The 14,862-nt window shown below is 42.5% G+C and overlaps 1 protein-coding gene across 1 annotated transcript in view; it reads left to right on the forward strand.

The window, feature by feature from the left end:
- The window catches only part of LOC138284421 (uncharacterized), a 68,542-nt gene that overhangs the window by 24,298 nt on the left and 29,382 nt on the right, over positions 1-14,862 (forward strand). The window contains exons 3-4 of the mRNA XM_069223166.1: positions 4,463-4,552; positions 9,983-10,140. Of these exons, the coding sequence (XP_069079267.1) occupies positions 4,463-4,552; positions 9,983-10,140 (248 nt within the window). The remainder of the gene's footprint in view (positions 1-4,462; positions 4,553-9,982; positions 10,141-14,862) is intronic.

Genomic DNA, 14,862 nt, shown 5'->3' on the forward strand with positions numbered 1-14,862 from the left:
CATCATATTATACCTTAGAGGCCACACTTGTAATTCAAAGAAATTTGCTCTAGGAGTAGAAATGGCTTATTTAAGTCCCAGTGTTAGAAGGCTATTTTCCTGTATTGTCAACCAGTCCCTCTTCAGTTTTGTTCCATAAAGTTACTTTGGCTCCAGTTTCCATCCTCCCCAGAAGTCTCCTTTAATGTCCTACCTGGAGAGGTGGTCCCGAAAGTGATTGGTACCATCTGCCATGATCACCAGCCTTCCAGAGTTCTTTCTGTTCCTTGTGCAGACTCTCTACCTCTCAGCAATTGAGCTAGACACACACCTGAGTGGCTGTGAGCCCCACAACCCATAGTGGTCCCCCTAGAACGTCCTGCCACTCCCATAGCTCTTCGGATGCAGTGGCAAAAATTAAGACTTTCCAGCATGAATGACCCAGAATTTGGCAGGGAAGAGTATCATGTGTATTTCAGCCCCATGGCCTCTGTTTTATTTTTTATTTATTTTTATTTACTGAGTCCTTGTTCCTTGTGAGGCACTGAATCCTCTATGTGTAGTCTGGAAAAAATTGGATGACAGCCCCTTCATATTTAAGGTTTCCCATTCCTCTAGCCCTTTGCAGGATGGCATCCAGGTCGCTAGAATTTAGGGTTTTGCAAATGCCAGCCCTCACTAGAGCCCCGGGAGAAGGTGTAGTGGTCAGAGCCCTTTGTGCCCACTCAGTTATGGAACACTGTGAAAGTCTCACTGGATTTAAATTAATTACCATCCAGATCTCCAATAATGTCTTTGCCACTTGGAGACCTCCATGAACGCCCCAAATCTCACTATTCATCTTCCGGAGCTCCCTCTGCATCATCCACCCATTTTCTAGATGATGAGCTAGCTCCGAGAAGGGGTGATTTTTTTTTTTTTTTTTTTTTAAATCACTACGTTCCGATTTAAGGACTACAACAGATTTTTGTGTTTGGAGGGATCTTTCATTGACCTTCCTTGGGCCATTCTGCAAAAGGTTGACTTCCAGTGAAATGGCATTGATCTTAGTTTCCAGTTTTCCCCTGATTTCTCATTGACCTCCAGGCTCTGAGTCCCTGTGGGGCCATTCTATGCAGGAGATGGCCCACCAACAACCTGCATCTCCATGCCAGCTCCCTTGGTCCTTGATGGATATTGGGCAAATTCCTTTTGTTGCATTGGATTGGCTTATCATCTTTCTTCATGATATGATGTGACGTACCTGGGATATGAGAGAGAGAGAGAGAGAGACAGACAGACAGACAGACAGAGAGAGAGAGAGATTTTTTTTTCCAGTCTGGATAAGCAACCTGGTGGTGTTGGCTGCAAGATATTGTCGCGTAGGTTCTCATTCTTCTAATGAGACTACTGGATTCAGGTGGCAGAATCACTTGTACTGTGGGGGACTGAGTCTAATCCTGCACCATGTGACACCTGTCGGCCTAATCTGGGTTTGTTCTGGCTAACCAGCTGTGCCCCATCTCCACTCAAGAGCAGGGATGATTGGGGCAACCGGGCGCATGCCATACATGACTCCTCGGGGGAATCGAGGTCACTCAGATCTCATCCGATTCTCTGTTACATTAGTCTCACATATGCAAGGACAATCGGAGGCAGAATATAGTTCAATAAGGTTTTATTGAAATAACTGCATCTTAGATAATGAACCATGTATTGCAATAACTAGGACGATGAAGCACAATAAGATTAAAATTGTGACAAGGAGAGTAAAAATAATGCTACCATACTGTCACTAAGGTTTGTAGGGATAGTCCCTACGTAAGCTATGTTAGAGCACAGCATATTAAACTAATTCTGCCTTTCAGGTTCTACCTGGGAAGACATCATCCCTCATACCTGAGCAAGAGGGCTGTAGTCTACCTAAGCAGCTGTAGCGAAGTGATAAGCAATCACAATACAGTTGTGGTCACCTGGCTGGAATCTCCCTCTAATGTACATGGGTCAAAGTAGTGTTTTTATAATAAAACGTCTGATGTTCCAAGAAAGGATCCCCCACGTAAGAGTGTGTATGTTTATGTGAATACTGGAGACAAAGCGTACCACTTTTGCCTGCAACCTATCTTACTGCAGCCTTTAGAAAAGCACAGAGTGAAAGAAATGTCTTGTTTAAGAACGTAGTGCTGACCTAGGCGAAGAACAGCTAGATAGAGAAAATAAAACAAAAACGCAAATGTGGCTCATGTTAAAACATAGCTAAAATAAAATATATCTAGGTTAAAGTGCACAGTGTCAGGCCTAGTTTGCTAAAATACGTGTATAAAACTGTAGCTAAAATGGCTACACAACAATATATTCCTCCGATTCTGGCAGCTTCCCACAGAGCTTGAGCAGCGGGCATTCACAACATTTATGACTCTCACAAGGAGCATCAACGAGGAGACTCTAGTGCCCAGGGACCTTCACTCCACATATGGTTCAAGACACAAAAGAGGGTCTCAGATTAAAACTGTAGGAGTGTTAGTGAAGTTAGATGGGGGGCCTCCAGAGTTATAATTTGTATTGACTAAGTGGGAGAGAGTGGGAAACCCCATGCTCGGATATCTCCCCAAAAACAGCATCACAGAGATAGTCTGCTGACCCTCTCAAAAACTGTCCTGACGATGGTTCAGGGCGTCCAGAATAAGGCTGGAGCTCACCTCAGCGCTGCATCTTCATATTGATTAGGACCAAGGTATGCACGAGGGGCCAAGCAACAAACAGGGCACCTTCCATACCAGGACTCCATATTGGGGGTGCCGTTAATCACAAGCTGAGGTGTGAAGTTGTCCCCCTAGAATGCTGCAGTCCATGTCCTCTGTCATGAGGGGAGAGGGCCACCAGCACACATTGCCAATGACTTCCAAGCCCTGCACAAGATGGTGCAGCACCTGCTCAGTGTGCGACTGGTACAGCTATGCCGGACTGCCCGATGACCATGATTAGTGTTGCTCAGAACGGCCACATGGAACCCCAGAAACCCACAATGCACTATATCCTTCACAGAAAGCTAGCAGTGCCTAAAGCAATGTTGTGAGGCGGCCTTTGACCAGGATTCTTCTTGATGTAAGAAGGGCTGCGGAGTCGGCAGAAACTACATGCTGTTGGCCGTATTGGTTGGGCACTCTCTGAACAAGTCATATTTGAAATATGATTTATTTTGATTTTGTTCAGTGTTCAAGATCACCCCTGCTTTTTGACACATTTTAGGTCTCCCCTACAAGATAGTTCATGTTGTCTATTGGCGAAAAGACCTACTGAGTGCTTACAGGTGGGCTTGGAGCCCTCCCATTTTGTAGCTTTGGATAGCTTTATTATTGCTCCCATTTACTTGCTTTTTATTCATCTGCTCATGCAGGCTTTACCTCCTCTTATTGTGTTTGTCCAGCTTGTGAAGCATAAAAGCATACTTGTGTAATTACACTGCTCACTTTTTTGAAGCACTGTGTTCTTTTTGGTTAAGCACCACCTCATGTAGTGCTTTCCCTCCCCTTCACTGTGTTCTGTGTTGCTCACTCTTGCCTCCACCCTCCATGTTGTTCTCTCCTTGGTGGGCTTCTCCCTCACTGTGTTCTTGCCTTTATTCTAGCCCCCAACAGCTCCATATTACAACAGGTCCATATTACAACAGCTCCATATTATTCTCTCTCAGACGTGTGCGCTTCTCTTCCATCACCTGTCACCCCAACATTGCTTTTTCTTACGTGGGATTCTGTGCAGCATTGCTACAAACCACTAGCAAAATCAGTATGTCCCAAAGGTGAGACCTGTTGGCTTCACCAATGCTTGTTTGACGTGTCAGTACTTCCAGTATCTGGAGTGAGGTACAGGGCCGTGGTTAACCACCTTTTAAGTGCCTGTACTAGAGTTAGGGGACCTGGACAACACCCACAATGTTAAGACTGTTGAATGTCCAGTTCTCAAGGCTTAAGGCAGAGTATTGAGTTGTCAGCATTAATAACCTTTTTTTCATTTGAAAGTAAAATAGTTTTGTAGGGAGTTAAAAAAGGAAATGTCATTCCTGGGGCAGGGGAGTATATTTTTAAGCAGAAAAACATTTTACTCTTTATTGTGCTCTGTGAGTATTAGTAAGAAATCCATAGCTGGTAATTCATCTAAAGGACAATGTGAGTTTCCAACTTGAGCATCCCCTTCTTATCCAGCACCAGCACCATTAGAGTGTTCTTGAGGCTCACTGCTCATGTTGCCAACCAGAGTATTTAACGAGGGCAGTGTGGTTAGACGATTGGACCAAATCCAGTGTACCCATTACTCTCCAGTATTTTCTTTTATGTGTATTTCCCTTTCTATAGGGAGCAAAGCAGGTCACCAGTATGCTGCTGGACTGCAGTCCTTGATCCACTTCACTGGGCACAGATCGCAGATGTCACTGTACAGCCAGTTGCTAGGTGCATTCATTTCTGCGGAGTGTTTTCAGTTTGTTAACAGGACTTTTCTGTTTCAGGCATCATTGCAAAACATCATCAGAAAACCCAGACAATGCCCAGCTCCTTACCGCTTCCTGGACCTGCACCACTCTCACAGCACTGTACAGGTATGAGGGGCAAGACAATACTGTTGTGATGTTACTGCGTAATTGCGCTGCTCTTGCTAGACTGCTACTGCTGGGAAGCTAATTTTTATTCTAAACAAATTGTGACCTTATGATACTTCTCTCCTTTCATCTTCCACTCGCCCTATGTCTTTAAATCCTCAGAAGTAACCCATTCTTTTCAATGTCTTCTTTTTTTCTGACACCCCTGTGGTGCTTTTCAACTCACTTTTTCGCGACAGACTTTATCTTTTACTGCATTGCTTGAGCCCCAGTGATGCATCCTTCATCTCATGATTCCTTTTCCTCTTTCTCATCTCTGTAAGATTTTTCTTGCGGCCCTGGCTTTCATTTTTTTATGATCCTTTTATCCTAATCGTTTCCTTCAGCCCATAAACCACATTCTTCTGGTCTTTAACTTCACACTCATTTCTTACTTATCATAATTGCCATTCAAACATAATATTGAAAAGTTACTAGTTTTTTAATAGGCATTCCTCTAGGTAGCTAAATGCACACACCTCACCAGAAGCTATGAAGTATTCTGTGTTCAGCCCTCCTTATCCCTAATCCCCTAATCAAACTGTCTTCACTGGATCTCCAGGTACCTCTTATCATAGCCTAACGTCATTAACATTACAGGCTGGGCCATGGAGTCATTGGGTGTGGCTAGATGCCAAGTTCTGGACTTAAAGGCTGATTCTTTCCTTATGTAAAGTGTGTGTGACCCTTTCTGTGATCACACTGTCTACAGCAGGAGCAACATAGGTTACTGTATGCAATGTGATTATTATTTGGGGTGAGGGACTGCCCACTTTAAGGAATATTCACAGTTCTTGTCAGGGTCAACCCTTAAAGCCGCTAAATTAACCTGAGCTCAATGCCCTGGTCTCTATGACATGGAGCAGACAGGCTTAAGTTAGTCCAATTTGTAAAGTACTTATGCAGTATCAAAACAGTAATGAGTCAAAATGCAAAACAATACAAATCCCAAACTGAATTGGGAAAATAGAGTGAATTTTAATAAATAAAATGACACCAATATGACAAGCATTCAATACAATCAAAAAGTACACTAGGAGCAAACAGTAATGTCCGGATGAGGTTGAATCAACATTTAAACTTGCATTCATTAAACAAGACACAAAAAATAAATATATAAGGGGTAAGAAGCCCTCCAGGGTATGCTAAACAGGTATCAAAACGTACACATGCAAAATTGGGGGACACAACAAAAACTTAAAGTAATCAAGGTCACAGCTTTATATTAGTTAACACTACTGCAATCTTAGTCAAATCATTTGCTTATTGGTGTCAGAATGTTTTTAAGTCTGACATTTTGATCCATTCTTAAAAACAGTATCATCATCTGGACAAACCAATGCTTTCCAGTGATGAAAATTCACAAATTAAATTTAAACCATGGAGTGAAATCTCCATAGGTCAATCGCATGCAGGGGGTTTAGAAACCCCAATGGAAAGGCGAGTGAGGGCGCTCAAAAGTGATGGAATGCCCTATCTTGAAACTGCGGGGGAAATACTCTCTGCTTTCACAGTGGGAATATTCAATGGTAACCATTCGAGGAGGTTGTGCGGTGAGTCCCGTACTCACAGCATGACCTTCTCAGTTGGCAGCAGTTCCCCACATCGTGTTCATGCTGAATTTCTGATGCTAGAGGTTCCAGTGCTGATGCAGTTATTAACTCTGTATGGTTACCATTGATTGTTCTCATTGTAAAAGTAGAGACTAGTTCCCCCGCGGTTTCAAGGTGGGGCATTCCATCACTTTTAAGAGGCCTCACGCACCATATAATTGGCGTTTCTATAACCCCAACTTCCTTATTGTGATTGACCTATGGAGGTTTCACTCCATTGTTTTAATTTGATTTGTGTACTTTCATCACAGGCAAGCATTAGATTGTCCTGATGATCCTGTTATTAAAATGGATCGAAACATCGTTGAACTTCAAAACACTCTGGCACCAAGAAGCAATTATGATTTGACTAAGGGAGCAGTAGTGTTAACTAATATGAAGCTGCGACCTTTATTACTTTAGGTTTTTGTTGTATCACCCAGTTTTGCCTGTGTATGTTTGGATACCTGTTTAGGATAGTCTTCAGGGGTTGTTACCCCTATTCCTCAATTTGGTATGTACTGTTTAATAAATGTGATTTTAATTGTTGATTCAACTTAACCTGGGCATTATTTTTGCTCCCCGTGTACTGCCCATTCTTTGCTAGTTAGGGACCTCTGTTACTTTTACCATTGCATTACTCTTGGTCCCTAATCATCCTTGGGCTTCCGTTATTTTTTTCTTTTAACAAACATTCAATACAGGCAAACCAAAATATGATTTTAAGTAGAAATAAGGCATAAAGGCACAAAATGCCAGTGATAGTCAGTGGTCATGGTAGCCCAGGACCTAGGTGCAATTTGAGGCTTACCACAATGATGCATGGGTCAAATACACTAACCAGGCTTGTCCTGGTCAAAGATTTTCCCTTTTGAATTAGGGTCTCATTTATATATTTTCAGAGGGCCTGTTGTTCTGCCAGGGCGGTGAAGCAAAGTGCTCTGTCGCCCTGGGCAAGGGACCACCCGAGAAATGTATAAATGACTGCCAAGCTTCTGTTTGGTGCAGGGCTCTATCAACTGGATGAAGTGCTATATCAAACAAGTTCCTTTTTTATTTTCAAAAGGAAAATCCTGAAATGGGATTTTCATTTTAAAAATTAGAAATACAGTGCTCCCCTCATCGTGAGAATCCTCTCCCATGGCAAGGGGAGCTTTTAGCGGTTTTCACTGCCCCTTAGCACCAGGGTTTTCCTGGTGGTGATGGGCTGTAAAAACTGACCTGTCTTTCCACTCATCTAAGTTAGGTGAGCAGAATGACAGGTCAGCCTCTGACAGCACTTACTCCGCAGCGTTATCGGAGGGGATTAATCATGGTGGAGATAGAGTAGTCTCCACTGTGATTAACCCTAAGATTCACCCACTTTTCAATTTAGCGGACGGACCACATGCTTGCCAGTGAGGATATTCCGTTGCCATTGCGACAGAGTATCCTTACCACCCATAATTAAATAGGCTCCTTAGTCCTATAGACCACAATCCACCACAAGAGTACACTTCTAAAACCCCTCAGGACCTCAGGAGAGGTACTTAAGACTCACAGGGTGTTATGCAGAAGGCAACAGCAGGGTCCAGTCCAGGTCCTGTTGCCAGAGGTCAGCTGGGTACGTCCAGGGTCATCAGAAGAGATTAATCATGGTGTAGAGGAAGTAGTCTCCACCGTGATAAACCCTAACGTGCACGCACTTTTAAATTCGGCGGGCAGACCACATTCTTGCCATTGAGGATACTCTGACAATGTAATGTCATAAAGGGTGCTCTCAGCCCCCGCACTGTGGAGCCCCCATACGGTCATGTTCTGTGGAGTTGAGGGGAGTCTCTCTACCCATTCAGGTCACCCTATTTTCTTGCTCCTGGTAGGCATTTCACACTTATTCACACCTACCCAAGGCTAATCACTGGCTCTGAGGTGGCAGAGGTGTATGCTAATTAGCCTTCTGACATTTCAGGCAGGTAAAGTGTGACTTTTTAAAAGGTAATTTTCCTTAATATTTATTAAACATCCTACTTTACCATTCAATTGAATTTTTAATACCTATTTAAAAAGTGGTTTAATTATGTTTTTTAAGCTGTTCTCTGTCCCGACAAACATTATTAGTAGTACTGTTGCTTCCCAGTGGTTGGCTATGGATTTGATAGCCTTCATACAGTGAAAATAGCTTTTAGGGGCTAGTCGCTGTAAGGATATGCTAACTTTAAATTTCCTCATGTCCTACTTTTAAATACCATGCACCCTGCCTTGTGGGCTATAAGGCCTACATAATGGTGACTTGTTAATATTTAAAATGTAGCTTTTACCTGCCAAAAGCAGTTTAATTTGACAGTTAACAGTGCATGTTTTGCTTTGTTACCGTCAGGTTATAATGGTAGTCCTGAAGCCATGTTTGCACTACCACTGTAGTGGAAGGCACAATAGGTGCCACAGTCCGGTAGTGACTTTTAACTTCTATGCACTGCTTACAGTAGGGACATGTAGTTAAGCTAAATATACCAATTAGGACTATGTTAATTCAACTGTGTTTAATTGGGCGTACACATACTCTACTGGAGAGCAGGGGTTCAGCGCACAGTGTTCTAAAGCCAGCAAAAATATAGCTCCAGCAAAAGGAGAGAAATCTGGGGTGAACACGCAGAAACTGTCGTTTTCCTAAAGTTACGTAATGATGGCCCCCATCCCGGTCCTACAGAAGATAGTGCCTAAAGGCACCAAGAAGAAATGCCACTAAGACGTGTTTTTTTGTGCTACTCTGTTGACTGGACCAGTCCTCAGGGCAGTACCTCAAAGCTTGTATTTACTGGAATGGAACTGCCGAGTTGGGATCAGGTCATCTGACTTTTTCAAAGACACATTGATATTGTATAGAGAAAGGGATGATTCTTAGGCTTGTGTTGCAAAAAGGCAGAAACTGTCAAGCCTGAGTTCTAGCTAGAACATACATTATGACTAGAAGATGCTGACTCGGATGCAAGGACACATCCTGGCAGTATGATCAATAAGGCATAGAGGAACAGAACAGGAGTATTACCCACATTTGTTCCCTGGCTTATAATGTCTTGAAAAGGGCACACCAGACAGGTAGACACAGGCTTGCCTGGCAGCAAGGGTGGATTGATCTTGCTCCAAAAGGCAAGGACAAGGGACATGGAAAAGGAGCAGTAACATGTATCTACAAAGTGTTGCCAGAATGATACGCGGTATCACAAGGAAAAGGGACCGCTGGTCAGTGTCATATGGGATGAGCAGATCTTCCTTTGAGCACTATATGAATTGTATGTTCTGGCATTTCTTGATTTGAAAGGAGATTGTTTTTTTTGTAAAGCTCTACTAATGTTATGATGTTTTTTTTTTTTTTTTTTTTTTTTTTTAAGTGTTTTATTTGCAGTGTTAATTATTCTGTTTCTGCTATGTATACTTTTTCTGCTCTCTCTGGTAGCACCATTTCAGATTCGAATTCAGGCCATTAACAAATACTTAGTTCTCACACCTCCCGCTTGATTTATTCCAGCAACGCATGCCCTTCCCATTCCCCATTCATCTCCTTTTCTCTAGTATATTTTTTCATCCTTTCATCTGCCCTTCCCACTCCTATCTCACTAGTCCTTTCTTTCTTCTCTCAGCACACCTAGAAGTTTGATTCTTTGATGTCCTTTTCCCACCTCACATCTTTTGCCTCTTATTCCATTTGCCCTTCCAAGGGAGGCCGTTTCTCCAGTACCCTAACTTTTTCCCAGTTCCGTAGCCTTTCGTATTGTGATTTCCCGTCATACTGTTTTCACTTCTCACCTCTCCTGGCATACAGGCTCCTGCCCTGACTTGATGATGAGCAGGAATGAGATAGCAGACCTTCGACCGTCGTCCACGCCACAACTTCAGCGCCCTCACCGCCCGCTCTGTCTTTCACTCTCCTCTGAGCCCCGGCTGCGGTCCCAGGACTGGCGCAAGAACCTCCAGTCTCAGGTAAGGACAGGTATTGAGGTCAGTCTTGTCACAAAAAGATGTTGGTGATGGTCTCTGGTACTTTCATTGCGTTGTGTATGGCCCATTTGCTTTTTGTGCTGAAGGTCCAGTTCCGCAGTTGAGGGGATGGTGACTGGATGATGGCGCCTTTGTTGTTTGTCCACTCCTCCCGTCACACATACAACAATTTCATATTGGGAAGACACTGAGAATTCCCTCCTGCTCTTCATTTCTGAGCTCCTCTCCCTTCCTTGCTGTCTTCGCTCCTGTTACACACCATGCTTACATTGTACTCCTCGTCCTCCAGGCTGTGCCCTCTCTGCTCTCCCACACACGGCCATTCTCCTCTTTTTAGCATGTTTTGTCACCAGATTATGCGCCTTAGCCTGGAAAGCTCTATATCAATACCAATACAAAACAATTAAGGGTTCTGCTCCTTATAGTCATTCATATTCCCCAAGCTCTAAGGACCCATCTATGTGTAGTGGGACTTCCCATGTGCAAGCAATTCATTAATCTCCCCAATGTGTTTCTTACTAGCTACATTTATCTGCCAACTGTCCGGGGGAGGGAGGGAAACATCAGCGTTTTTCTGTAGACAGTTCACCCGTTTTCCATATGGACCCATTACTTGCACATTATCTTCTGATACACAGGGCCTTCATAGGCTGGCCATTTTGCTTGACATTTTATGGGCTAGCACAGAGTTCGGATTGTGCTTCTCAGATTTCATCCCATTGTGCCAGGCAGGTGATTGTTGATTGATGGTTGCTAGGCTGGTAGAGTGAGACTGTAAGTTGTTTTGTACTTCTTCAGTCGCCGAAAAAAATCAGTTCAATGTCCCAACTGAGAGTGGACTAGAGCAGCTTTGCCTAACCTTATCTTGAAGGATGAATTACCATTCCACCGTTCCTCCACTTACAATTGCTCTCTAATGAACAGATATCACACACTATGATAATGTTAAGAAGAATTGCTTACTATTCCTGTGCAAAACTATATTTTTACAATTGCCTGCTTTATATAAGATGACATCATGTGATTACATCTGCAATAATTCTTCTAGTTTGAGAAATGAAAACAGAACCAGTCTGCCTCCTGCTAATGGATGCCATTTGTGACAACTTCGGACTCTGACGAAAATGCATGTATTTCATGAATCATACCTTGTGAGAAGAACTCTTGTCTGAAGTCTCTAGTTGCATTTTCTTTTTTAACAAACTCAGATCGGCTACCAGATGACATTCAATGCTGGGACCTTGTCAGCACTAGTTTTAAAAGTCATTCTGGTTATAAACGGGCCATAACCTGTACTTTGCTAGAATACGTAAACGTGTTTTTAATGGGTTGTTTATTTACAACTACTGAAACGATTAATGCATCGGAGAATGCCCTGTGTTAAATCTGTTACCAGACTTGCAATAAAAGTATTTGCAAAAAGATGAGCATAATTATTTCAGTTGCTGGCTTTTATCCGGTCACACTGAGTAACAATACATAAACTCTAAAACATTAAAGATATGTTATTTCCTGTAAAGCCATGCTAATTTACAGTGGCATGAGGTGACATTTGTGTGGATCAGAACAGCGAATACAATAGTGGATTCTCTCTGCAGAAAGGAGTGGTTACAAATTTGTGAACAGGCAATGGGCCACCATCCTCAGTCAAGTACCAAACATTTACTTCGAGTCCTCAGTTAAAACAGTCACTTCAAGTGTTGGAAAAGGCTGAAAAGGTACGTGTAAAACCAGGAAAATAGGAATCCTCAAAGTTTAGCACACGTACTTCAGGCAAAGTCCTGTAGTAACGTAACAGCATATTCTGCGACCACCAAGGTTTCAGAAGCATTGACTGTAAATTGTTCTCGAGGATTTCAAAGCGGATTCCTGGCATTTGATTTGTAGGCATTTCATTAAATAGTGCAAGAGGGTAAACAAAATGTGAAATATCACTTACCAACAATGCGCCTGCCCAGAAATGTTTGCTAGCATAAACATTGAGGCATAGTCATATATTACTACTTCCCAGTGCTGGGGAATGTACAAAAACAGCAAACGTATATATTTTTTTTGTTCACAACAGTAAGACAAGGAGCACCAAGGACTCGCAAACCACTGTATTTCGCTCTGAAGTTGATTCGGTTATAGACCTAATGGCTCCAGACAGTTCTTCTTCAGACATAGGACTGAAAGAATCAAGACATGGCGAACAAAAATCTGCATAACTTTGCCATTGTGAAATGGTAATTAATAAGATGTCTCTGGAAGTGATTGCGGGGGCATGGTTTTAGTTATTTTGTTGACTGAAGACAGATTTGTTTTGTATACTTTAACACACCAGAATAACACTGTTATGTTTAACATAGAGCATAGACATTGCTTTGTGGTAAAAATAATCCAAATTTCAAGAACCTGATGAGACTCTAAATGACGGCAGAGTAGATTCTAACAAGTATATTGTAGATATAGTAGATTCTTATGAGTCACTGCAATATAATTTATGATCACGTTTATAGCGCTTTCAATTATTGTTATGGTATCTTAGCACTTTGTTCATCTGGACACCCTTTCTAATTGAACTGAAGGAACTGTTGTCTGATAGTGTGTGTTATTTTTCTGGTTGTGTTAAATCAGTAGAGAGAGCCAGTTTGTTGAGTCTTTAGATTCAAACTGGTTTGCATGAAGGTAAAATGAGTTCAGTTTTGGAAGATATTTGTGGTGTTCTGTGCATATTTGTAGTTTTCCATTCCAAATAATGTTTGCATTTTTCTCTTATTTGAGTTGGGGGAGAGGGGCAATCTCCATCTTTCCTGTTCATGCTCATCCAAGTAGTCCTGGATTGTCTCCTGATCCTAGTAACACTGGCCCTCCTCCTCCTGGTCTTCCTTCTGCTTTGCATGGCCCTCCTTCTCCTAGTTCTCCTCTTACTCCAGGTGTGCACCTCCTCTTGATCTTCCTCCCCCTCACAAGTTCAGATCTCAGTGGTCTCTCCTTTATCCTAGTTGTCTTGGATTTGGAGTACGGCCTGTCTCTTTTACCAACTCGTGGATATTTCCCTCAAACAGTGTCCTCCTAAAAGATACCACCAAAATACAGGAAAAAGCCAACAACGTAAAAACCTCCAAGACAACTTGTGAAATGCAAGTGGTTAAAAAATAGGATCTTATAGCAAAGTATGGTGCTAGTCAAGCTCAATGACTGCCAGTCTAGGCAGAACCAATAGTAAAAGGCATAGGCAAGTTCCAGGAATCCGAAGGGAAGAAAAAGGGGTAAAAACGAACATTGGCAAAAATATAACCAAGTGGATGACCATCCCATCGGCTAAAAGAAGTTAAAAGATTTGTCACATACCGAAAGTGTATCAGCAGTGCTTTATATACCTAAAAAAAAAGACAAGAAGCAAACAACATACCCTGGAAATAATGTTAACCATGGGCTGTTGGCATAATCCCAAAGAGCAAAATGTGAGTATCCTATGTTGGATTTATGCCTAAGACTAACGTGGCACCATCCAGTTCAGAAAACATTTTTCCAGCGTGTATGGCATCTTTCTCTGACCTTTACTCTGCATGAAACGTACAACCAGGGCATTTTCAAGTCCCAGTCGAGCAACAAACAAAGAGCGTAAAACGCGTCCGTTATGCTGTTGAGGCCCACACCAGCCATTCATTCCAGACCCTAGCAGCGTCTTGCACAGTAGATTCCCAGCAACCAGCTCCAAATTAGTAGACAGGCTCAGGTGAGCTCCTTAGTTCCAGCAGACCTTGCTGAGCAGAGACATGACTGCAGACCCAGAATCCCAAAAGTTTGCCCCTCTCCTCCACCTTCAAGATCCCCGGGCTTGTGAGGTGTAAATGCAAAACTATGAATACAAGCACAGGGTGAGAAAAGAAGCAGCAGTTTCCGAGGGCTGCTCACAGATTAGATAACTTTAGCAACAGAAAAGGATGATGGACAGAGTGATGAACAATGCAAACACTCACCCCCAGTCACAGATCTGGATTTAATCCATTGTTCTATTGCTCACTATGCCACCCCAGTTTGAACCCAGCCATATGCAAATCAGTCTGACCCTGCTCCTCATGGGAACAGTCCAGCCCGAATTGCCAAGCCAGATCCTCCCTGGAACGGAAACAAGCATCCTGGGACCGGTTTCAGGATATCAAACTTCAATAGCCAGGCTAGCTTGAATCCAGTGGCACAGTGAGCACAGGACCCACATCTTGGCATACCCTTCCCACTAAGTGCAACTTTAGAAACACAAAAGGATGATGGGCGGAGTGCTGAACAATGAGTGTTTGCATTGTTCAGCTTTCCGTCCATCATCCTTTTGTGTTGCCACAGATTAGAAAACCCTTCCATCATACAACATACTGCAGTTTACATGGAAAAAAGCATGAGTTACATATAGCATCTATAGGCCCGATTCACACAGGTACATATACTTGTGTATATTTACTCCTCCAGGGGTCAACTTCTTTTTCCTATTCACCATTTTCAAGAGGAGTAGGTGTAGTTACATGTCTGTACCCCCTCTTAAATGTAGTGGTGGAGCCTCCTCCAACTGAATTTCTGAGTGTAAGTTTACTACTTAATCGATTGGTAGAAATCCAATATATTCATTAAAAAGTAAAAAATACTCACCATCACTAATTGTTTTTTTACATTTTTTTATTCAGTAAACTTGGCTAACAGCTGTATATTTACTTTTAAAATGTTTTA

This window comes from Pleurodeles waltl, chromosome 3_1 (assembly GCF_031143425.1).
Source record: "Pleurodeles waltl isolate 20211129_DDA chromosome 3_1, aPleWal1.hap1.20221129, whole genome shotgun sequence".
NCBI lineage: Eukaryota > Metazoa > Chordata > Amphibia > Caudata > Salamandridae > Pleurodeles > Pleurodeles waltl.